The sequence below is a fragment of the Petaurus breviceps genome, unplaced genomic scaffold, assembly GCF_028583685.1.
Source record: "Petaurus breviceps papuanus isolate PSGF00001 unplaced genomic scaffold, PetGlider_PUasm1.0 90784, whole genome shotgun sequence".
In the NCBI taxonomy this organism is placed as follows: Eukaryota; Metazoa; Chordata; class Mammalia; order Diprotodontia; family Petauridae; genus Petaurus; species Petaurus breviceps.
The window spans coordinates 6,103,295-6,128,644 of NW_027187345.1; the positions used below are offsets into that span (position 1 = coordinate 6,103,295).

The 25,350-nt window shown below is 36.3% G+C and overlaps 1 protein-coding gene across 9 annotated transcripts in view; it reads left to right on the top strand.

Moving 5' to 3' along the window:
• SYNE1 (spectrin repeat containing nuclear envelope protein 1) overlaps positions 1 to 25,350 on the top strand; it is a 575,153-nt gene that overhangs the window by 292,178 nt on the left and 257,625 nt on the right. For 8 of the 9 annotated variants that reach the window (XM_069069647.1, XM_069069646.1, XM_069069648.1 and 5 more), the window contains 8 exons: positions 1,885 to 2,049; positions 7,542 to 7,898; positions 13,660 to 13,796; positions 14,519 to 14,696; positions 15,964 to 16,146; positions 20,978 to 21,121; positions 21,476 to 21,631; positions 24,856 to 25,020. In XM_069069647.1, the coding sequence (XP_068925748.1) occupies positions 1,885 to 2,049; positions 7,542 to 7,898; positions 13,660 to 13,796; positions 14,519 to 14,696; positions 15,964 to 16,146; positions 20,978 to 21,121; positions 21,476 to 21,631; positions 24,856 to 25,020 (1,485 nt within the window). The remainder of the gene's footprint in view (positions 1 to 1,884; positions 2,050 to 7,541; positions 7,899 to 13,659; positions 13,797 to 14,518; positions 14,697 to 15,963; positions 16,147 to 20,977; positions 21,122 to 21,475; positions 21,632 to 24,855; positions 25,021 to 25,350) is intronic. The other variant, XM_069069652.1, reaches the window with a different exon arrangement.

Genomic DNA, 25,350 nt, shown 5'->3' on the forward strand with positions numbered 1-25,350 from the left:
GATATTTCACATTGCCTTCTATTTTTTCATGTTTGGATCTGTTTAACAGCATCTTGATTTCTCATAAAGTCGTGAGTTTCCATTTGCTCCAATCCAATTCTGAAGGAATGATTCTCTTCAGTGAGTTTTTGAGATTCATTTTCTATCTGGCAAATTCAGCTTTTTAAGGCATTCTTCTCCTCATTGCCTTTGTGAGCCTCTTTTGCCATTTGAGTTAGTTTATTGTTTAAGGTGTTATTTTCTTCAGTCAGGTTGTTGACTCTCATTTCATAATTTTCTTGCATCTTTCTCATTTCTCTTCCCAATTTTTCCTCCACTTCTCTTATTTGGTTTTCAAAATCCTTCTTAAGGCCCTCTATGGCCTATAACCAGCTCATATTTTTCTTGGAAGCTTTTGGTGCAGGAGTTCTGATTTCACTGTTTTCCTCCTGTTCCATGCTTTGATCCTTTTTGTCCCCAAAATAGGAGTGTAAAGTTGGATTGCTGTGTTTGCTTGGCTTCCTTTGCCTACTCATGTTGCTACTCAATTACTTGACTTTTGAGCTTTTTGCCACAGTAGGACTCTGCTACCAGACAGGGGAGCTTTGTCCCAATTACTGGAGTTTTCTCAGCTGCTGAAGGTATTAGTTGGGTGCCCTCTCTGAAGCCTCCACACGTTCTGGCAAACTGGTCATGCACCCCAGGACCTCCACCCTAGACCTCAATACAGATGCAAGCAGGTTAAAGCAAGGGTGATTACCCTTCAGATTGGTCACTTGGTCCCCCTACAGGCTTCTAGCTGTCTGACCATTACATACTTACAGTGTTAGTTACCAGAAGGAGAAGCACCAACATCTGGGTTTTCAAAATTGGGGGCTCAATGGCTGCCCAGAGTCTCATCTGGCCAAATCACACAATTCCTCCCATAAATTAGCCCCAAAGCAAAACCTCACCTTAGAGTATATATGCCCTTCTCCAGGATCAGAGAACATCACAACCTTTGTGAACCACTGCCCAATCACAAAGTAACAAGGTGTGGGTGTTCCTGAAAAACAAGCCGCCCACCACAGGCTCCATGTGACCACATTCAGCCAATTATTAGGGGGTAAAGTATATTTTCAAATCAGGGAAGATCCTCAAATTCACTTAAGCCTATCAAGGGGCAGGGAAGATCTTTAAATTACCATTACCATTACACTGTGTCACTTCTCTTGACCCCTAAATTTTAAGGATACCTCTTACCTTTGTGATAAACTACAAATTCCTCAGCCTGGCATTTAAGGTCATCTATGTTTGGTTTCAACCTAATTGCACTACTGAATTCTAGCTATACCTATGATTTAATTGCTATGGAGAACTTGTGATATACAAAATCCCTCCTCTGCTTTAGATGGAAAGTTTATCAGTAACTTAGATTCTTATTGAGTTCCTGAGGCCATAACAGGTTAAGTGACTTGCCTGTACTCACATAGGTTATGTATATATAATATATTATATTCATATATGAGACCTAGGAGTTTCACTTATGGCTTCTTGATTCCAAGTCTATTGGTATTTCCACTATATTTTCAACTATATATTTCTCTCTTCATCATATATCAATCAACTTCTATTAAATATATCTTTTTAGTCAATCTTGTTATTGCTTGTTAGAAAATGTTATCCAACTTTTGGTATGTGGGAGCTGAATATAGAGAAAGAAAGATAAGGTCTCTTCTTTAGATTTTTTCCATTTGCATGCTTTATCTTGAGATATTCGAGATACTTGCAGAAATTTTTCTTAGATCAAACTGTAAAGTTTAATGGAATATGTTGGAAAATATAGATGCAGCATAATCTATTTTTCTAATTCTTTAATCCCAGCAACAAGCTATTATTCTGAGCAACTTTCTCTTTCGTTGCCAGGAGAAAATGAGGAAAGTAGAAGAAATTGTAAAGGACCATCTGATGTACATGGATGCAGTTCATGAATTTACAGATTGGCTCCATTCAGCAAAGGAAGAACTTCACCGCTGGTCAGATGCATCAGGAGATTCATCTGCCACCCAGAAAAAATTATCGAAAATTAAGGTCTGTATTCCTTGAATAAAACATGCTTAAGATGAAGGGTACATTTTTAAAGCAAGTTTTACAAGAAGATAGATTTCCATTTTTTTTTAAATCACATTGCACTTATCCAATTGAAATAATACTTTTCCCAGTGTCAGATTACTAATGAGTATGCAGGGGAAAGGAGGAATTAAAAAGACATTACATGTGTGAACAAAACACAACATTGTTCCTTTATGTTCCAGTATGCCACAGTGTTTGTTGGAAAACTATGTTGTGAAAGGCTGGGAAAAGAAATCCACTTGGGTTGTCTGAGAAATCCAGATACCGTTTCCTAGCACAGTGAAACAAAACTCTTTGTTAGGTAATCTAATAAGTGCAGGTGAATAGTAAACTATTAATGTCACTGTAGATGTCTGGTTTTGCTATAGTAGCCATCAGTGAGATATCATATAAAGGATAATCCCTTGCAGGGGCATCAGTGTTTTCCTCTGTCTTTCACACACACACACACACACACACACACACACACACACACCATTTGACAGAATTTGCCACAGGTCTCACATTGTGAAGTTCTTGGAGATCCTCTAAAACCTTTTGACCTACTGAAAAAATGGTACAGATATGGTGTAGAAAAAAGGGTATAGATAAAGATAGACCTTTTCTTTTTCCCCTTGAAAATGGAAATAGTGGATTTTTATAAGAAATGCTAAACCAAGATGGACTCATCAATGATTTTGTCACATGATTTTTTGTGAGGACATGAATGAGGCAAGGCAGTAAAGGGCTTTGGTTGAAAATCAGGCAAGGTCAGGTTTTGGATGTAAATGACTATGCCTTACAACTCAGAACATAGAAGCATTGAAAATTCCCTGAATGGTTACTGTAACCATTGCAACCAAGGATGCATTCCTTTAAAACTCCCTCTTTTAACAAATTCCTTTGAAAATATGCTCACATCTTAACTGTTAAATATAATTTTCACTAGTTTTGAAAAAGATTGCCTGAAATTGTTCCCAAATACTTTAACTAATAACTTATAACAGCAAAATACATGGAAAGAGTTTGGGTTGCAATTTGGGAAAAAAGTAAAGGAAAGAAATGTATACACATTATTTAAACCAAGTAGTTCAAATCATGGTTGAGATAGTCACACGAGATGTTCTTTGTTGGGATAATACCTCAAGGAAGAAGACAAGAAGCCTTCATCTCAGCCCCAACCTACCATCCAACCCAAACACAGGACTCATAGTTCTTCAGTTAAGTATGGAAAACTGTAAAATGAAATATGAATCTATTTCAAAGAGGAGGAGGGAATCACTTTAAGTAGGAGCCTAGTAAACTACATATCATTTTAAAACTATAAATAATAGTGAAATGAGGGAGCAGAATCCCTTTCAACCTTTATATTTCTTGACTTGAGGCCACAGGTTCCCTATCCCTTCACCCAGTTCATAGGAAATTTCTCTATATGAACTAGAACCAAAATGTGATCTTACCTTCTATCTCTTCCCTCCATGCCTGAGAATGACAATCAAACCAATACTACAATTCCTAGAAAGCATATGTCTATCAATTTATTTATTTATTTAGGGGCAATTGGGGTTAAGTGACTTGCCCAAGGTCACATGGCTAGTAAGTGTTAAGTGTCTGAGTCCAGATTTGAACTCAGGTCCTCCTGACTCCAGGGCCAGTCCTAGTCAAGTGCAGCTTCATTAGAAGTGGAGAAAAAAGGCAATTGTGGAGAAGATACAAAAACTGGATTGTAGTGCTTTGATGCAGAACATCACTGTGAGAACCTAGAGTACTGGGGGTAATTTGTTTGGAAGCAGATTTTGAAAGCTGACAACCTGTGATCTCCCATTGTGAAAATTACTTATGAATGAAAATTGATCATAAAAAACTGAAACATGAATATATGATGCCACTTACTTATATAACTATCCCATGTCTGTTTGCCAACTTATTACCGTACATGCTGCAATAAAAGGAAGGGCAGGGTAACTTCTTAATGAAAGTATTGTAGGGAAAGGTAAAGACTTGATATATGTTAGAAACTGACTGGGAAACCTATTTGTTCATAACTTTTTAGCAATAGAATGTAGTATGTATGGTATAATGGAGAGAGCATTTACCTTGGAGTCAGAAAGTGTAGGTTTCAAATACTGACTCCGAAGTTCACAAGCTATAAGCCTCATTTCTCTCACCTTTAAAATGAAAGAATTTATCCCACCACAGCCAGAATGGGGGCTAAGTGCCGCAGTGAATAGAGCAACGGCCCTGGAGTCAGGAGGACCTGAGTTCAAATCCAGCCTCAGACACTTAACACAAAAACTAGCCATGTGACTTTGGGCAAGTCACTTAACCCCAATTGCCCTCCAAAAATAAAAAAATATAATAAAATGAAAGAAGTTGATTCAGTCACCTCAAAGGTCTCCTTTAACTCTAAATCTGAGATCCTACAATACGACATAATAGGTTCCTATTGTGTATTATTAGAAAAGGGCATATTTAATTCATTTTATATGGTCAAATGTAGTAGTAATATATGTGGCATATAATTTATTTCTAGCATGTGTACCACTTTTAGATCCCTGGTTTTGGTGACATATGATTGTTTATTTCTGTTAATTTATAACTTTCATTCTAATCCTGATCTTAATAATAATTTTCTTCCCATTTGGGTATAGAAGTGGTTTGGATGAATGACCAAAAAAATGCAAAGAAAAAAAAAAAACAATTTATTCAGGTGTCATTATGTACCAAGCAGAATGCTAAGCAAAGGGTTGTACAATTTTTAAAAAGCATAACAGTCCCATCCCTCAAAGCACTTGCAGTCTAATGAAGAGGAGTAACATATATAGGAGAGTAGTAGCCAAGGAAGTTTGTTTTGTTCTGGGAAGTTGCAGAGATGTTGAGTGAATTCATAGTTAAATTGATAGACAATGGGGGGGCTAGGTGGCATAGTGAATAGAGCACTGGCCCTGGAGTCAGAAGGATCTGAGTTCAAATACGGCCTCAGACACTTCATACTTACTTACTAGCCATGTGACCTTGGGCAAGTCACTTAGTCCCAATTGCCCCTACAAAAAAAAAGAAAAGAAAAGCAAAATAAATAAATAAATTGATAGGCATATGTTTTCTAAGAATTGTAGTATTGGTTTGATCATCATTCTCAGGCATGGAGGGAAGAGATAGAAGGTATGATCACATTTTGGGTCTGGTTCATATGGAAAGCTTTCCTATGAACTGAGTAAAGGGATAGGGAACCTGTGGCCTCAAGGCCACATGTGGTCTTCTAGGTCTTTGGGTACTACCTTTGGACTGAGTCTAAGTTTATGGAACAAATCCTTTTATTAAGGGGATTTGTTCTGTGAAGTTTGGATTCAGTTAGAGGGTCACATTTGAGGACCCAGAGGTCCAAATGTGACCTTGAGGCCTCAGGTTCCCCACCCCTGGTTCATAGGAACCCAGAACTCCAGGTCAGGAGCTAGAATGCAAAATATTTTTGATAAAGTACCATGTTTCCCCGATAATAAGACACTGTCTTATTAAATTTTTTTGGACAGAAAAACACCAGAGGGCTTATTTTCAGGGGAGGGCTTATTTTAATGAACATTGACAGCAATGACATGTGACTCCTCTAAAATTGCTTTCTTATACTCAACAGTATAGCTCTTCCTTTTTGTACTCATGTCTGGGGGTCAAAACAGACAGAATAATAAAATTATGACCATCAGTCCTTCTTTTCACTCCATCATGCCCCCTGAGTTCTTCTTTTTTCCTTCATCATGCCCTTTTTATCCTCCATCATGCCCCCTCACTCCCGCTTACATACCGGGTTTTTATGTTGTCCTGCCTCAGCTCTCCTCCGCGGCACTGCTCTCAATGGCGCCAGCAAGCAAATCACTGGGGAAGAACAGGATGACGCGCTCACTGCTGCAGCTCTGATTAGATGCAGCTCAGAGCGCGGCGTGCGTTTCACGGGGGGGGGGGGTGCATACAGAGGATACCATAATGTAGCGTGCAGCGCAGGGGATCACCTTCACTATAGTAGCAATCTCAATAGGGCTTATTTTCTGGGGAGGGCTTATTTTAGAGGAATCTTACACAGTAAGGGGAGGGTTTATTTTCGGGATAGGTCTTATTATCGGGGAAACATGGTATCTTATTTAATCCTCACAAAAGTCTTATGGCTATCATTATAGCAGCGGTTGCCCAGGGTAATACCACTAGTAATTATTTAAGTCAAGATTTGAACCCAAGGCCTGATTCTGAGTCAAATAGTTTATTGATTCTACTCTTGAGAATCATTTTAAAAACAAAAGTTCAAACAATTTAGCTAACAGTAATACTAACCAAGTCTTAAAAACATCATCTATTTCTTCATCAACTCTTTTTTGTTTGGTTTTGTCCATGTAATATGCCCAAAAATAACATTTGGGCCTCTAGTTTTCTTGGTGGGTATTGAGAGAAGCAAATACATATAGTCCAGCCCCCTTTAATGTGTTATTCCGTCCCTTTCCATCTCTGTGGAGTTGTCTGGTGTGTGAATTAGGAAATCATGAATAAAAAATGGAAGGATTATAACAGGACCTAGTATTTAAAGTAAGTCTATAGGAAGTCAACATAGAACATATAGATAACCACTAACCTGGGAGTTAGAAGACAATGCTGGCCATGACCACAGACATCACATTGTCCTCTCCAAGCCTCACTCTTCTCTTTTTTTAATGGGGGGGAGGGATGGACTAGACCTCTAAAACACCTCTTCAGCTTTGACATTCTACAGTTCTATATGGCCATACAATTATACAAAGAAAAGCAGTAATAAATACAGACCAATTAATGACATTAAACTTTTAGTCAAATATTTCTATTGATTTTTTATCTTTGTGGTTCTTAAAAAAGAGCTCACTTAGAAAGAAGGTGCCTTGAATGGAAAAGTTTGCTTCAAAAATTTGCTTATTTCTTTTATTGCCTGCACTATATAAGACTTTGCCATGACAGCGTATGACTTTGCTTTCCTGGAATATCGTGAAATACGATATGAGTTGCTGTCTTGTGAAGTGAGATGAGACTGCATCTCAGACCATGTGCATAACACTGGTTCTGCCACTCCTGTTTATATGCCCTTCAACCTAGAAAAAAAAAAGTGGTGAAGCTTTGTTTACAGACAGAATACCACAAGGAAAGTATTTTAATCACAATCAAAACATGTTTGGATACTTTAACAATGCTGTGTTTTCAGGGTCCCTGCTTAGTCTATTTCAGGATATCAAAACTTCCTGAAGTTACAGTTCCCCTCAAATGTTGACAATCTCCGCCTACTACAATTTAAGGGGGGGCGGGGTGTGGGGTGGGTGGGCGGATAAAATGCTTCCCATTCCCTATGATACACTTGCTAGAAGTTCCTAGCAGGATGGGGGTCCTTCCATGCACCAATTTAGAAACGTTTAGCCAGAGTGAATCAGAGCCTTCTTGGTTACCATGGCAATATTCCATTACAGGAGTTGATAGATTCCAGACAGATTGGTGCAAGCCGCCTAAACAGAGTGGAGTTGCTGGCTCCTGCAGTGAAACAGAGCACAGCTGCCAGTGGGTGTGAACTTATGGACACAGAGATGCAGGCCCTTCACTCCGACTGGAAGCAGTGGGAAGACAGCGTTTTCCAAACACAGGACTGCTTGGAGAATCTCGTTAGCCAAATGGCCTTATCAGAGCAGGAGTTCGCAGCCCAAGTGGCCCAGCTGGAACAGGCCCTGGAGCATTTCACTACTCTTCTGGAAACCTGGTCTCAGCAAATAGCTCTCTTGGAAGGGAAGAATACAGACCAAGAAATAGTGGACTGCTGGCACCAAGAAAAAGTAGGTTTCTCCATTTGCTGGTTATGTTACAAAAGAGTTAATTTCTCCTAGGCTACAAATGATATTTACTAGCAGAGAAATTAAAATATTAGACTTTGAGTTAACAAAACATTTGGATGCCAAGTCAAATGAGTTTATATATAGTGTCCCAAAGGTCTTGGTGTAGTTTAAAGTCTTAAACTTAGATGCTTTGAGTTTTAAACTATTGAAAATCAAAAGTGCACTAAGACTTTGGGGGCATTCATATATTGTCATAAAAAGAACTTTGTATTAAAAGAAGTTATTCTTAGAGGCATCAGATGCCATGTGGAAAGTTTATTGAAAATGAAAGCAAGTTGCTTTTTCCCCCGTGGTAGGAGGTTGTAATATGTTTGATCATTTAGATGCTGGAAAAAAAAATGGCCTCTCTGAAGAGGCATAAATAGACTAATGGTCATAAGTTCCTGGTGTGTTGTGTGTGTGTGTGTGTGTGTGTGTGCTCACATGTTATTGACTACTTAATTTAGAGTGATAGAGTACTGAATTACAACATAGAAGGAACAACTGGATTCTTTTAGAGATAATGCAGAGTGATTGCCCTGCTAAGTGCCCTATGTGTGGTTTTTGACAACTGTATTTGAATTATTCTGTTGCTAGAAATCCTATTTCATCCCCATTCTTTCTCTCCCTCACTGTATGTGGGAATGCGTGTGTGTGTCCGTGTCTCTGTGTGTGTCCTTGTCTATGTGTGTGTGTCTGTCTGTTTGTCTCCTGTTTTGCTTTACTAGCCATCTGGATTGAAAAACAGAAAACAGTAAAAGGGATAATTAATTTTTGAAAAATGAACTTTTACAAATCTTCCCTTTCTCCATTTTGTTTTACTACTAAGTAGACTCTGTGAGATTGAAATGTGCAGTTTAGTGTACTTATGAATCATAGCTATCCTTATAAGGAAGCCTAAGGAAACTTCTGTGTTTCCATTTCTGTTAGATCTACTTCAGATATTGTCAGAGTGGGAAGGCATAGTTCTGATTTTATTTTTGGTGGAAAATAGTTAATCGTAAAGAATTTCATAAATATAGATTATTAGTGTTGTTATAAGTACATCTCCTCCTCCTTCTCCTCTTCCTTCTCCAGTTGAGTATTAATTCATCTAGAACATTTACTGTCTGGCCACTAAATGAGACTTCCTAAGTAACTCCTTCTGGTTGCTTTTTTTTTTAAGTGGCTCTTGGTTTTCCGATTTTAAGGGCCTTAAGGGTTATCAATCAGTTCAAAGAAAGAGGACTGAGGAAATTGTAATACCATAAATGGTCAATGTTAATATACTCTTAACATGGAAAAATCACTTGGTTTAATATCTACTTTCTGTTACATTTGATCAGATTTATTAAGTCAATTAACTAGCATCATTCTTTGGGAAGATAAGAAAAGTCTATCTAACCTTGGAATGAACATTTTAAAGGATTTGCTCATAATTAAATTGTCATTACTCGTTCAGAATTAATTGCTTTAATACAGATACTATTGCTGAAAGTAACATAGAGTGGATATGCTTTATGGACAGTACAATAACAAAGACTGACCTTTAAAACTACAAAGGAATACAGAGATAACTAGTCTTTCATCTGTGTGCTTTCACATAAAGACATTTCAAGCTGAAATAACTGAGTCTGAATTATTTTTTAAAGGAAGCTGGTAGGCAGAAAGACAATTTTAAAACAAATTTCTAAGTTATAAGTGTTCATTTTAACTACATTTTAAAAGAACCATTAAGTATCCTTATATTGAAAAGTCAGAGTTAAAAATGAAACGAGCATTTTCTGCCTCTGGCATATGTTTAAATTTGATTGGTATAGTTTTTGATTCCTTATGTAGTATGTATTTAATGGGTTATATGTTTAATAGAATAGGTTTTGTTGATACTTTCAAGTCCTAGACTAAAACATAGTTGTAAGTATGAATATAATAGTTCAAATAAAATTTCTAAATAACTTTCCACTTATATAAGGTTTATTCCTATGTTCGTTTTATCTGCCATCTGTCCTACATTAGTTGAAAGACATAATTACCATGTTTCCACTTCAACTCAATATAGTTCATTTCTGCTTAGGAAAATAGTTTATTTTTTGTCATACCAAGTTTCCTTCTCAGTGAGTCAACATTTGAATGTTGGCATGGGTTATCAGCCTTTAATTCTGCTACAAAGTGAACATTTTTTGCTTTGATGAAGCAATGTGTCCATGATTTCACTGGTGTTATGCTCTTCGCATTGATGCATGGATACAATGTGTTCATATTCTTTGAGTTTTATTTAATATACATGCATGCTTCAATAACTGCTGATTTCCATTTAAAAATAAATATAAATGCTTAAAATATTGTATAGTGTCTCCCAGTGTTACTCTGAGGGTTGATGCAAGTATTATATTGGAGAATGAATACAAAATTTTGAGCTACCATAAATTTTTAATGAATCTTGGAAAGATGGGATTTCTCATGTACTTGTGTAGAAATGTCCTGGGAATTATGACTAACTGTAACACTAATCCTAGAATTTTGCTAGCTTTTCCTTTCCTCAGGAGAAAGAGACTAATGCTCCTGCCCCCCTTATTATACAATGGTTGGTAAAGTAAAACTGTCTTCATACATACACACACGTGTTTATATACTTAGATGTGTGTACATATACATGTATAATATCTTCATATATATGTATGTATCTGTGTGTATGTGTGTGTGTGTATATATATATATATATATATATATATAACAGACTCTCCTAAAACTTGGCCATCACATTTTAAAAGGCATACTTGCATTACTGATGACTCTTTTAACAATTGCAGAATGAATGCTCCTGTTAATATTTTAATAAAGTGAATACAATTTGGTAATGCCATAAATAAACCGTTACTGTAGAGATGCATTTTAGGACTAATCTGGCCCAATATTTGTAAAATGAAAAACTTTATTAAAATGCTTTATAGTTTGTTAATAGCTTACTGTGGAGCCTTAACTTAAGATTTATAGAGTTCTTTGCTGCAAGCTTGTAAAGTAGGTAGTTCATATAATAGTTCTGTTTCATAGATTAGGAAAACTGAGCCTCAATCAATGAACAAAATTATCTTAAGTACCTCAGATGTGACAAGCACTGTAGCAGACTAGGGGCAGGGCAGAACACACACACACACACATGCACATACATACACACATATAAGCAAAATAAATACAAGGTAGTTTGGAACAGAGGGCAAATAACACCTATCAAGCAGGGGAATCAGGGAAGGCTTCATGAAGAAGGCAGTGTTTAACCTGTGCCTCTTGAAGGAATTGAAGCATTCTAAGAAGTGGAAGTTAACTTTAGGTGACAGAAGGTAAATGATTGCCCTCAGTATTTCAATCCAATAGGTCCTGTGTTCTTATGATGAAACCACAGTGTTGCCTGCCATTGATATCATCAGTCAATACGTAGTAATACAACCCAGATTTTTGTGTAATTTTATTTTGCTTATGATCTCCCCTTTAAATAAAGTGCCTGTAGCATTTACTACCCTGAATTATTTTCCAGACATGAGTGATTTCCTCATATCCTGTTTTGAGAATGTGAAATAAATGTTTTGATTTTTTTTTTCCTGAAAAAATTAGAGCATTTATTCCTATATAGATTGTCGGGGTCTTAATCAGGTTATGTAAGAGGAATGCAGTTTAAAATTAGACATTTTTTGAAACCAAACCAGACCTTGAAAAATTAAGTATAAATAAAGTAATATTCCATATGTGCTATGCCTATAACGTCTACTTTCATCCATAATTCTTATGAATAAAAGGACTTTTAAGCTTATAAAGCAATGTCATATAATATATGACTTTTAAATTATATAATTAGTTTACCTAATTTCCCATGTAAACATACTTCAATCAGTCCATCAATAAGCATTTATTAATAATATAATAAAACCACATTTTAAAGCATTCTGTCATATATTTGGGAAATTTTTTTTAGTTTCTCCCTATACATAATTCTTATGAATTAATAATGTCTTATTCCAGCAAACAGCTGTGTTTTGTTACAGTAGTAATAGAGTTTTGGGTTTAGAGTCAGGACCCAGATTTGAAATCCATTTCTGCTACTTACAACCATGTGACCTCAGCCAAATCCCATAACTTCTCTGGTCCTAACTTTCCTCATTACCATAATGGTGGGGCTGGACACAATAAACATATATTCTATCATATAATAATATATATTCTAGCAGTAAATCTACATACCATGAGTGAAGGAAAAGTTCATTTAAAATTAGTTTATAAACTGTATATTTGTGAAAAGGAACTTAGATATTTTCTGTTTAAATAAAGAGCTATTTATCCAGTAAATAGCTTTGTCAAATATTAATTTCCTCTTAAAAATCAACTCTCCTGAGTTCTTTAGACTCTAGCCAAAGACTTGTTAACAATAGGGATCAATAATATTATACTTATATACAGCCAAACTAATAATGATCAAAGGATCTCTTTTGCTTTAAATTTTTTTTCAAAATGTAATACAGTTATCCCTTCCACATTGCAGGGGTTAGAGGTGTGGTGCCCCCCATAATCTGGAAAATCCATGTAAATTTTGTGGCCCTTCCTTAGGACCAGAGAAGGCTGAATTTTTTTTTCTTTTATGGGGCATTCATAGTACCTTATTTTAAAATTTGGTCCCAGGCTCTGTGTTGCCTACTGGTCTTTGTGTGTTGTCTGCAACTTCAGCAAAACGCCCAAAAAATTCTCCTTAAATTTTTTATGCCAACCCACGATATAATGAAACTGTGATGGTTAAAGTCATGATGTGAAAGGGATAACTGTACATTATAGCTACATTAAGTTGATCTACCAATGAGAAAAGGAGGAAAAAAATAAGATAATTTTAAAACTATAATTTATTGCCCTCAAAACAGAGGTTTGTGTTTTTATTGGTATATGTGAGGGAAACTTTTTTGCAATAGCTGGAGAACTGGCCTGGAGCCAAAAACTCCTGCATCCACATCTTAGCTTCTAATATATATAGTATGACCTAGTATAAGTCATTTAATTTGTCAATACAATTGCACAGTCTTCTCTAAGACAATAAGTTTTAGGGAAAGTGGTGCCTTGTAGTGGGAGAGAGAGATTCCTCATCCAGAAATTCTTTATGTTAGTGAAATCACAGATATGTCCTGCCCTTTTGGTATAAAGACTATAAAAATCTAGCATCTAAGATTGTCTTAATTCAACTTGTGTATAGGAAATTCTTAAATGTGCATATAGACGTACACTATGAGTTGTCATTTCTTTTTTTTTGTTATACTTATTGTTGTTTGCTTTTTTCTTTTTTCTTCTGGAGATCTGGTTGTTTACATTTAAATAGTTCCTTTATCTTTTAATGTAAGAAGCCTCCTAGTGTAACATAACTTTATTCTGTGGTCATAATACACCTAGAGTACTGGACACTTTTTGTCCTTCTTCCTCTTTCTCATTGAATCTTATTTTATTACTCATAGTGATCATAGTAAAGGAGAGAGAAAGAGGAGGAGAAAGTCTCAAATGAGTATGATGTTATTGGTGCTCACCAGCATGGGTAATGGCCAAGGAGAGTGTTGGATTATTGATTTTGATTAATCATTGGTTTTCAGTTACTCCCTTTATGTTTTCTTCCTCTTCCCTCTTTAATACAGAGAGAGAACTGAAAATGAACTGGGTATATTTTTAAAGATGGAAATAATACCATTAAAATGACTGTTACTATTCTTTTCCTCAATAGGAAATATTGGATGCACTGGGGAAAGCAGAACCCTTGACTGATGAGCTCAAATCTCAGTTAAATGATCTTTGTAGATTTTCTAGAGACCTTAGTACTTACAGTGGAAAAGTTTCTGGTTTAATTAAAGAGTACAATAGGTAAGCATATTTATATATGTATAAGCATATATTTGAGTAAACCAGATCAACTATTCACTTCTGTATCTCATTCTCTGAACTACCCTTTCAATTATAGTCAATATTGTACAGATTTACCTTTTAATTATTTAGTGGTTTAATTATGTTCTTATTTTCTAGTGATAATGGTTTATACTTCTTTATTTTCTATGGGTCCTAACAAAAAGAAAAATAGTAGAGTAGAATAGTCAAGGAAGGTTGACTTAATGTTTCTATGATGTTTCCCACTAATTCATCAAAAAAGATATATTTCACTATTTTGTATTCATAAATTTAATATAAAATGGATTTGAACTGTTTAGGAGGCAGGATGACACAGTGGAAAGAGCTCCAGACTAGAATTCAGGAGAGCCAGTTTTTGTCGAATTCAGCTTTGTCATTGATTAGATGTATGATCTTGGAAAAGTCACCATGCTCCTCTGGGTTTCAGTTTCTTCATTGATAAAATGAGACTATTTATGTTCTATAATTTTTCTTCCATCTTTGATGGGCCATTTCTACAGTTCTGTGATTTTTTTTCCTAAGGGTCCTTCTAGCATTAAACAGATTCTCTTGCTGATTCAATTTAAGGCAAATAATTTGAAGTGGGCGTGATCATACATTTTCAAAGTATATATTTCCCAGGAATAATTTTAACCTTCTTTATTTTTACCTTTCATTTTGCTCTCTGGAATGATGTTTAGTCTTTGTTTGCAAGTATCTAAGGATTGTCAAAATAAAGAACAGATTTTACAACAACGATTCCAAAAGGCCTTAAGGGACTTCCAACAGTGGCTAGTCAATGCAAAAATCACTACAGCCAAATGTTTTGATGTGCCTCAAAGTATTGCTGAAGTATCAACAAGTTTGCAGAAAATACAGGTAACTTACTATTCATCTCTGCTGAATACATAAATCCATATCTAGTATTTGTTATAAATTATATATTAGGGGAGGCTAGGTGGCACAGTGAATAGAGCACCAGCACTGGAGTAAGAAGGACCTGAGTTCAAATTTGGCCTCAGACACTTTTAACACTTGCTAGCCATGTGACCTTGGGCAAGTCACTTGACCCCAATAGTCCTGCCCACCCCCTCCAATAAATAAATAAATAACATATTACCTGCTTCTGGAAGACATGCATCTTAGAAACAAGTCCTGATTTAAAAGAAACAAGTCCTGGTTGAAAGGCTTAAGCATGAATTTAAAGAAAAACTAGTCTACATGTATACATGTACACCTTTTTGTCTGAGTTGGGAAGAAAGGGAGGGTTGTATGCAGATTTTTATTAAAGCAATACCTTCACAAACATTTTACTTAGGTAGAATCATTTTAAACAAAACTTTGTAGGGATCTTGCTAAGACAATATGTAGTGTATAGAGTCCAGGTCTTGGAGTAAGAAAAACCTGAGTTCAAATACTGCCTTGGGCAATTTAGGCTGTGTGACCCTGGACAAGTCACATAACTACTCTGCATCTTAGTTGCCTTATCTGTAAAATGGAGATAATAAGAACACCTCACATGTGATACTTTGTAAACCTTAGAGTACTAGTAAATGGTAACTCTTTTTATGGAAACCAACCTCAAAGTATGGCCATAGGGGAGGGAAAGGCAATAAGTATATCAGCATCATCATCAACAACATTATAGCATCTACCATGTGCCAGGCACTGTGCTAAGCTCTTCACAATAAATATTTCATTTGATCCTCACAAAGCCCTAGGAGGTAGGTCGTATTATTTTCCCATTTTACATGTGAAAAACTGTGGCAAAAAAGGAAAGTAACTTGCCCAAAGTCTTATGTCTGGTAATTGTCTGAGCCTGGATTTGAACTCGGGTCTTCCTGAGTCTAGGCCCAGCACTCTATCGATAGTACCACCTAGGGTTTTTTAAGCACCTACTAGTTACCGGGTCCTGCGCTAAGCATTTTTGCAAACTTTTATCTCATTTGATCCTCACAACAAACCTCTGAAGTAGGTTCTTTATACTTTTTTTTTGCTTTATACTTTTATTGCTTTATACAATAAGACATCTGAATTAAAAATAGTTTATCAAATTATGTTGGATTTGACTGGCAGTTAAATAGAAAAACCACATTATTGTTGTTTTAAATGTCATTTAATTATGATAAACGCATTTTCTTTCTAGGAATTTTTATCAGAAAGTGAAAATGGGCAGCACAAGCTAAACATGATCATATCCAAAGGAGAACTTCTGAGTACTCTTACCACAAAAGAGAAGGCTAAATCTGTCCATGACAAAGTTGCCACTGCAAAAGATGACTGGAAGAGCTTTTACTCCAACCTCTGTCAAAAGGAATCTGCCTTAGAGGTATGGGACCAATCTGATGGAAACTTTCTTGATTTTTTTCTTTTTGTAAAACCATATGCCTAATGATCTAAATTGTTCTATCCATAATTTTTAGTCATTATCCCTCACTGAAAACTGCCCAATAACTAGTACAAATCCCAGGCCTGGAAGTATAAGCCTTATCAAGAAAGTGAATTACAGCTTCTTGAATAACTTATATTACAGATATATTATATCCCATCCCAATAGGAACAATAAGATTAGAATTTAAACTACATTGTGGATTCTTTCTTTTGAAACAAACTTCCTGTGAAATATTCATCTTTGATTCAGGAATCTTGAAATACCCGAGATAAAACAAGAAAACCCTGAAAGTCAGATTTATTTTTTGATTAATCGAAATGAAAATTTGTTTATCAGCAGTTCTGGAAAGTAGACATGCATCAGGAATGTGTGGCGATACATATGTATACCCATAGATACATATATATGTCTACACGCATATACAGAGAGAGAGAGGGAAAGAGGGGTGTGTGTGTGTGAGACAGAAACAGAGAGAATAAAAGAGGGAGGAAGGGAGGGATGGAGTAAGGGAGACTGATTTAAACTTGAGGCAACTTGTTGGTCAATGATTTAGTAGAATGGGTCATACAGGAGTAAGACAACTTTTTCCTCTAACTTCATCAGTTGTGTGTACATTTTATGAGAAACTTTAAAGGTGGGGAGGTTGTGGTCTAGTACATGCATATTGGATTCATGCCATTTGATCAATATCAGAATTAATGAGTTATGCTAAAAATGTTACAGATTAAAAATATGAAAAAAAGGATTATTGCTTTAATTGTGTAACTTTTCTTAGGGAAATTGTCCTTCCACCAAATATACTGCATTTACTAGATTGTAGTACAGTCTGCCAGTACAAAGCCCGGAACAGAGGCCACACTTCTAGCCTAAAAACATTATGCCCTAGTAATCATTTTCTGGGGCAAGTCCAGGAATTACCTGCTTGCCCTATCTCACTTCTCTTCCTCTGAGAAACTGCATTGTTTTAGGGATAGAGCTCTAGACTAAAATCAGAATCTAAGTCCAAGTTCACACTCTACCACTTGAGAAAGTGACTTATGAACATGAGAAAGACACTTAAAGTTCTCTGAACATCAATTTACTTAGCTGTAAAGTAAGAATAATAATATTAGGACTATGTCTCACAGGGTAGTTGTAAGGAAAACAGTTTGTGAAACATACTGTAATTATTGGCTGTTTTTTAGTAGTAGTAGTCGTCATACCATCATATGTCCATTCTTTAAGGACCAGCCTAGGTAAGATTGGAGAAGCTCATGTCCGGAACATTGGCCACCTAATGATACATTCTTTTTTGGGGGAGGTGGGAAGGGGAGGTGAGTCACATCAACCCATGAATATCAGTTAATATTTTGTAGAGAGGTTACAATCTGTATTAGTGGAAGGTATGCTTACCCATTGAAAACTCAGATTCTCGATGGTTTGGAGCAATTGTTATAATTATTACTCTATTCAAAAAAACCATCAGTCATCTCTACCTATACAACAAGGGGCATCCACCTGGAAATCGGCCTTCACATTTCCAGGAAATATATAAGCAGTCTTGATTTAGAATTAAGGTAGTTGTCTTAGTATCAGGAACTTAGTTTTGCTTCTGCTGCACAATGTTACTCACTACTCTCCCCTCTAGCTGAGCCACACCCCTGCCTGCAATGGTGGTCTGCCCTTTCCTGTTGCTGTCTAGGTCGGTGTATGACAGAAAGATAGATGCTTAATGGCTGACTAAGCTGTCCGATTTCTTCCACTCCTAAAGAAGTAATAGCAATATCTTGTCTAAGTGTGGAACTTTTACCATCGAAAAGCACTTTTGTACCCTTAACCTCATTTGATACTCTATATTCTTGTGAGATAAAAATATTATTATCTCTAGTTTACAGGTCTGGATTCTTCTGGATACAATGCTCAGAGTGATTATAAAGACAAAATAATAGCCCTGAGCTTAGTGCAAAGTACTGACAGATGTGTACCAGAGCCCATTACTTTAGATGTCATAGGATTGTAGTGTAATTACCTTGTACAATAGTCTGTCCCTTAAAGAAAGGACCTTACAGATTATTTAGTCTAATGTTCCAGTTTAACAGGTGAGAAAGCTGATGCCTGGAGAGGGAAAATGACTTACTTCTTATGCCAGCATTAAGTGGCAGAATTAGTATCCAGCCCTCCCACCTATGTGTACCCAATAAGAAATTCCATAAGGACTATATAACATGAAGGAATAAGCTATCATTTTGAAACCATTAGGCAGCATACAAAGACACAAACAGCAATTGGTGAAATTTAGTATAAGTTAGCTGACTTGTAAGGAAGGAAATGACAATCCCCTTTCTCTGATGTCTAGAAGGCTATCATATTATCTCTGGATCAGAAGAAGAGTCCAGGGGTAGCCAGGTAGCACAGCGAGTAAGAGCACCAGCCCCAGTGTCGGGATGACTGGGGATCGAATCCAGGCTCAGACACTTAGCACCCACCCAGAAACACCTGGCCGTGTAACCTTGAGCAAGTTACTTAACCCCAACTGCTTAAAAAAAAAAGAAGAGTCAAGTCTTAGACCTGATGGATCTCTATATAATGAAACTACATTCTGAAATACCATGAGTGCTATAACACCTTTTAAAAATAGCTGTAAACAGTAGCCTATAGAGAATGACACTATTGCTAAAGTATAAAGTTGTAGGGGTGGAAGAAGTTCCATATAAGACTTGATAAAATTTAACTTTAATTTCTGTAAATTATATATCCAAGGATGTTGAAAAAAATCTTATTTGATAGTATTTATATACTTTTTAAATAAGTACAAATATAATATATTTGTCTATATGGTATAGCTCTGTGATTTGAGTGAAGAAACACCCTCCATAAAGGCAAGTTGGTACCTTGTCTGCAACTTATTATCTCAGAGCATGGAGCAGTTATGTGTCTTACCCACGGTCACATAGCCAACCACTTTGTATCAGTGCTAGGACTTGAGCCCTGGTCTTTCTAGCTTCAAGGATGGCTATCTACCATGGCATATAAATGATATGATTTAAATGATAAATGATATATGCACACATATGTGATAAATAGATGTCATACATGATGCAAATTCTTATAAAAATAAAGAACCTATTTGTTCTACCAATTAATTCCCAAGGAAAATCATTGAGCAACTACTGCATGTAAAATATTACAGTATGTAAAATATTGGGGTGGAGTACATAAAAAAGATTTAAGAAACACTAAGGGGCGGCTAGGTGGTGCAGTGAATAGAACACTGGTCATGGAGTCAAGAGGACCTGAGTTCGAATCCTACCTCAGATACTGAACACAAAAATTAGCCATGTGACCTTGGGCAAGTCACTTAACCCCAACTGCCCTCCAAAAAGCGAAAGAAAGAAAGAGAAACAACTAAGCACTGATTAGATATAGTTAGTTCTCATTGATTTTATAATTTCCTTAGAAAGCTAATACAAACATAGATAAAGAAAACTAAGGATACAATATATTATTTGATAAGGGAGACAGTATTATATAACAGAAAGAACATAGGCCTAGGGAGCCAGCAATGTGATCTCTAATCTCAAATTGAACAGGAGCTTCCTATGTGAGTTTGGGAAAATTAGTTCTGTTCTCTGATCCTCTTTTTTTTTTATCCTGGATAATGGTGTAACAGCAAGTACACTAGCATACCCAGGATATCTGCTAGCACAGGTTCTTTGATCTGCTTTACTAAAGGAAAGCAACATTAAAGGGGTCAACAATCTTTAATTAAATATATATACATGCACTTTTTTTCAGTTAATTCAAAGAAAAAGTCATCACCCTGAACTTCAGAATGTACAAACTGAAATTGCAAGCAGACAAAAAAATATAGACAGAGAAAATAAAACAGTTCAATAGACCAACAGACTAGGCTTCTAGCTGTCTGACCATTACATACATGCATAGTTAGTTACTAGAGAGAAAAAGCATCAACGTCTGGGTTTTCAAAGACAGGGTGCTCAATGGCTATCCAGAATCTCATCTGGCCAAATCACACAACTCTTCCCATAAGTGAGCACTAAAGTAAAACCTCACCTCAGAGTATATATACCCTTCTTCAGGGTCAGAGGACATCACAACCTTTCTGACCCACTGCCTAATTACAAAGTAACAAAAGGTGTGGGCCTTCTTGAAAAACAATCCTCCCTCCAAACAAGCCTGTTAGGAACTGTTAGGTTCCACTTGAGTCCTATTAAGGGCCAGGGAAGATCTTCAAATTCCCAAGGTCTATAAAGGGTCAGGGAAGATCTTCAAATTACATTACGAATGTAATTTGTATACAAAATACAAATCTACAAACATTACAAATGGGGGAATTGAACTTTATGATTCTTCAGAGGTCTAGGGCTGAGATTCTGTAATTATATGAGTAAAATAGTGAGAAAATTCTTACTATTATTAAATAGTTCAAAATCCAGAATTATATGCATACATGCTTAGAAAGAGGGTCATAAAGAAGATAAGATTGTTAATAGGCCTCTAAAGATATTCTAGAGATGGAGGGAAGGAAGAAAGATAACACATCTGAAGAAAATCATTATGGGCAAAAAAATTCAGGCTATTTTCAGGGTCCAGATATCAAGTATAAGTTCCCTGGTGTTGAATAGTAGGACATATAAGAAATGAAGATGGGTTGGGCCTGGATTGTGAGGGTCCTTGAAAGCCAACTGAAAGAATTTTGTCCCTGAAGCAACAGGGAAGCATTGAACGTTTTGAAGGGCTGTCTTTATAGTGATCTACTCTCTTCCAGAACCTAAAGATCCAAATGAAGGACTTTGAAGTGAGTGCGGAGCCAGTGCAGAACTGGCTGAACAAAACTGAGAAGATGGTACGAGAAAGCAGCAGTCGACTACATGATCTGCCTGCAAAGAGGAGAGAACAGCAAAAGCTTCAGGTGACAAGACCCTGTGATCCCTTTTGTTTTGGGGGTACCACAAGGCATACATAGTGCATGCTGAGCCCAGTGGAGGTCTGTTGCTTCAGTTTAGCCATTCTGAGGATAAATTTGTTTTCTTCAATTCTGCAAAAAAAAAATGTTTTATGTCTTCTGATTTGGCCCTGAAAATTTTTTAAATTTATTTTTTTTTTCCTTTCCTACTCTACTTCAGGTAAAATTGAAAAAGCCATACAGCCTCTAGGATTCACTTGTTGCTTGCTAGTGTTGATTTCTGCTGTTTGGGCCAAAGCTCTGTCTGTGGCATGCTTTTTCCCCCAACCCCTTAATAGTAAACTTGCTTGTGCTTTACAGTCTGTCCTTGAGGAAATAAACTGCCATGAGCCTCAGCTCACCAGGCTCAAAGAAAAAGCTCAGCAGCTGTGGGGAGAACAAGCTGCCGGCAAAAACTTTACGCACAGAGTGTCTCAGCTGTCTTCTCAGTACCTAGCACTGAGCAATTTAACAAAGGTAATGGATGCAGTGTGTGCACCTTCATGCGGGGTATGTCAATGTTACTGAAATGAAAAGTGTAATGGGTTAAAAATATGTATATGTATATATCAGGATTAGAACGTGGTCTCCCGTCCTGCTGCTGTGTTGTATCATGTGTCTAGTCTATCCACTGTTTGTTCCAACACTGCCCAGTGAGTGGAGAAAAGGACTTGTTAAGTGTGATTTTCCTGCCTCATGTGCCAGCTGTTTCAGCTACAATGCCTTACTGTGGCTTGTCTCCAAGGGATAAGGGAGATTTCCTGGGAGAATTACAGCTAGCATTTACGTAGCGCTTACTATGTGTCAGGTGCTGGACTAAGTGCTTTACAATTATTATCTCATTTAATCCTCACAACAACCATGGGAGGTAGGTGCTGTTATTATCCCTATTTTACAAATGAAGAAACTGAGGCAGACAGAGGTTAAGTAGCAAGAACCATAATAATGACTAACCCATGTAGTGCTTACTATGGGCTGAGCGTTGTGCTAAATGCTTTACAATTATTATAGTATTTGATCCTCAACAATATTAGGAGGTATTATTATCCCCATTTTATAGATGTGGAAACATAGGCAGACAGAAGTTAAGTAGCAGTAGTAGTGGTGGTGGTGGTTGTGGTGGTGGTGGTAGTAGTAGTAATGATGATATTAATATCTAACATTTATATAGAGCTTATTAGGTGCCAGGTACTGTTTTAAGCATTTTATACTTCTTATGTTATTTGATCCTCATAACATCATTATCCCTACTTTGCCATTGAGGAAATAAAAGCAGAGGTTAAGTGATGTACCCAAGGCTAGAGAACTATTAAGTATCTGAGGCCAGATTTGAATTCAGTTCTTTCTGATTCCTAGTCAGGCAGGCTATTTACTGTCCTACCTCTGCTCCTTAACGGCAGAAGTATTCTAGCTTAATAGCAAATTCTGTGGAAGAAAACTTGGTTTTAGAAGCACAACTCATGAATATATAGGGAAAATTTCATTTCTTCTTCCCTTGCCACAATAGGTCTAAAACATGGATCACTTTAGGAAAACATACTTGAAAGTTTTTAGTTTTAAGGAGATAAAATTAGATTAGATTTTTTTGGTTTTCTTGTTGCAGGGAAGGCAGTGCAATTGGGGTTAAGTGAGTTGCCTAAGGTCACACAGCTAGTAAGTGTTAAGTGTCTGAGGCCAAATTTGAACTTGGGTCCTCTTGACTCCAGAGCCACTGCTCCATTCGCTGTGTCACCTACCTGCCCCAATTAGAATTAAAAAAAAAAACTTTTTACCCTAAATGCCTTAAAATAATTGAATCTATGTAGTAGTTAATAATAGCTCAAATTTTTATTTTGCTTTAAAATCACAATGATACTACTACCATGTTGATTTATTTTTATTATTAAAATTGATTTATTATTATCAGAATAACATTTATTATAATAATTCATTGTTATGAATTATTATTGTATGACATTTAGGTCACTTCAAAAAACTCTCAATTTTCTAATAAAAAATTTCATCCAGTTTTGTCTACTTAAAACTAAAATGCTTTAAGCTTTTTTTTTCCTAAAGCATTTCATGATGACATTGGGGTTTAGGGGTTCGCTAAGTGGTCAGTAGCAACAATAATAATAACTCATGTACTGCTTTAAAATTATACTGAAAGGACATATTAAATAACTCTAGTTCATCATTAGAACAAAGACCCAACTAATTAACCAGCACTGAATTTAATACTCTGGATGCTTTGGTTGAGAATCACAAGTCTGAAATGACTTTTTTTTTTGGAAGGAGGAAGGCAAAGCATTTGGGGTTAAGTGTTTTGCCCAAGGTTACACAGCTAGTAACTGTCAAGTGTCTGATGCCAGATTTGAACTCGGGTCCTCCCCTGACTCCAGGGCTGGTGCCTGTGCCACCTAGCTGTCCCCTGAATTGACTTTGTAGTACAGTCCTAGCTCATAAATTGTCAATCGAATATCTTCTAAACCATTGTAACCTGAACTATAGAATAATGCAAGAGAATGAACCATTATCTGATTCAATAGCTCCCAGACCTGTGTCTCTTCTCTCCTGCCCAACCTCCATTGACACAGTCACAGGACAGTTTTAGTAGTTCAGTTTGGTCACATTTAGGTTAGACATTTCTCATATTTAATGTGGACTCATTTGTATCACAGTCTGCTCTGGAGAAAGCAGATGGGAGTCTTCAGGCTAATAACTACAGAATTGATCTGGAAGGAAGTTGTTTTCCAAATTATAATGAAACAGGAACATTGCAAAGGAATATCTTCCTATTCTTTTTTTTTTTTTAATAATGCGTCTATAAATCAGGATGCCAAGTAAAACTGAAACAACTCACTTTGGCATAAGGATATTTAAAAGATGCATGTTAAACACTGTATTGGGTTAGACAAAGAAATTATTAATGACTATTTATAACATGAAGTGAAAAGCAGGAAGGCATAGAGGACAGTCTTGTTGAAGAGTCTGGACTGAAAAACGCAGCACTCAATTCCCACCTTTGAGGCATGCTGTCAATTTCACCTTTTACGAGTCCCTTAACCTTTAATATCCCAGATAGCTCTAAATCTCTTAAGTTGGAGAATTGTAGTAGATATGCATTGATAGAGGAGGTTTTGTCTTTAGAAGTTCCCTACACAACTAAATGAAAGACCTAAATCTCTCCCCTGCTCAATAAAGTATAATTACATTTATATCCTTAATTTATTTAATATGAGAATGCAAATATATCACATATAAGTGAATTGCTAGAGGACTTTGACTTGTATGTATCTGATAATATGCAAATTAAGATACATCTACTAGGCTTTGAAAGACCAAGATGAAATAGAAATGAAAAATATAGGTAGTAACAGAGAGCGTCTATTAATTTTGAATGAATTGTATAATGTCGAAGACTAGTAAATAAAGAGGGTGGTGAGAATCTTAAAAATAGGCAGGGATTTTGTTGTTATTGTTCTTAAGATTGTACTAGAATGCGTATTTTCCAAATTGTTCTTGATATTTAACTTAGCGTATAATGTAGCCATACAATAACCAAAAAATCTCAAAGGTCATAAATTTATATTTATTTAAAGGTGAATATTGTCACCTTTCTTTTGTGTAGCCCAAATTTTCAGACAGTTTGTTATTTTGTGCACCTTCAATATTTAGGCTATGAAATTCAGTAGAAGCTGAAAGTCTTTTGTGAATTTCAGGAGAAAGTTTCCCGGTTGGACAGGATCGTAGCTGAACACAACCACTTCTCCCTTGGTATTAAAGAACTACAAGATTGGATGGCAGATGCAGTTCATATGCTGGAATCCTACTGTCAACCAACTTCTGACAAAAGTGTCCTGGACAGCAGAATGCTAAAGCTGGAGGTAGGCATTCTTCCTCAGCTGCTTTCAGAGTTTGAGGAATCTATTTCCCTAGAAATATTTGTCTCTCTGGGATAGCTTACATGTGGTCTTATTTGAAGTCAAGTGTTACATTAAATTAAAATTAAATTAAAATTCCAGTTCTGTACTTCCTGGCGCTTTGGGAATGGAGTATTGAAAGAGCAGTGGCTTCTGAATTAGACCTTTGTTCAAATTCAATTTACACTTTACAATTATTATCTCATTTAATCCCCACAATTTACCCTCTCTGTGATTTTGGGCAAGCCATCTCCTTGGGGCTCACTTTCCTCAAGCATAAAATGAAGAGTCTGA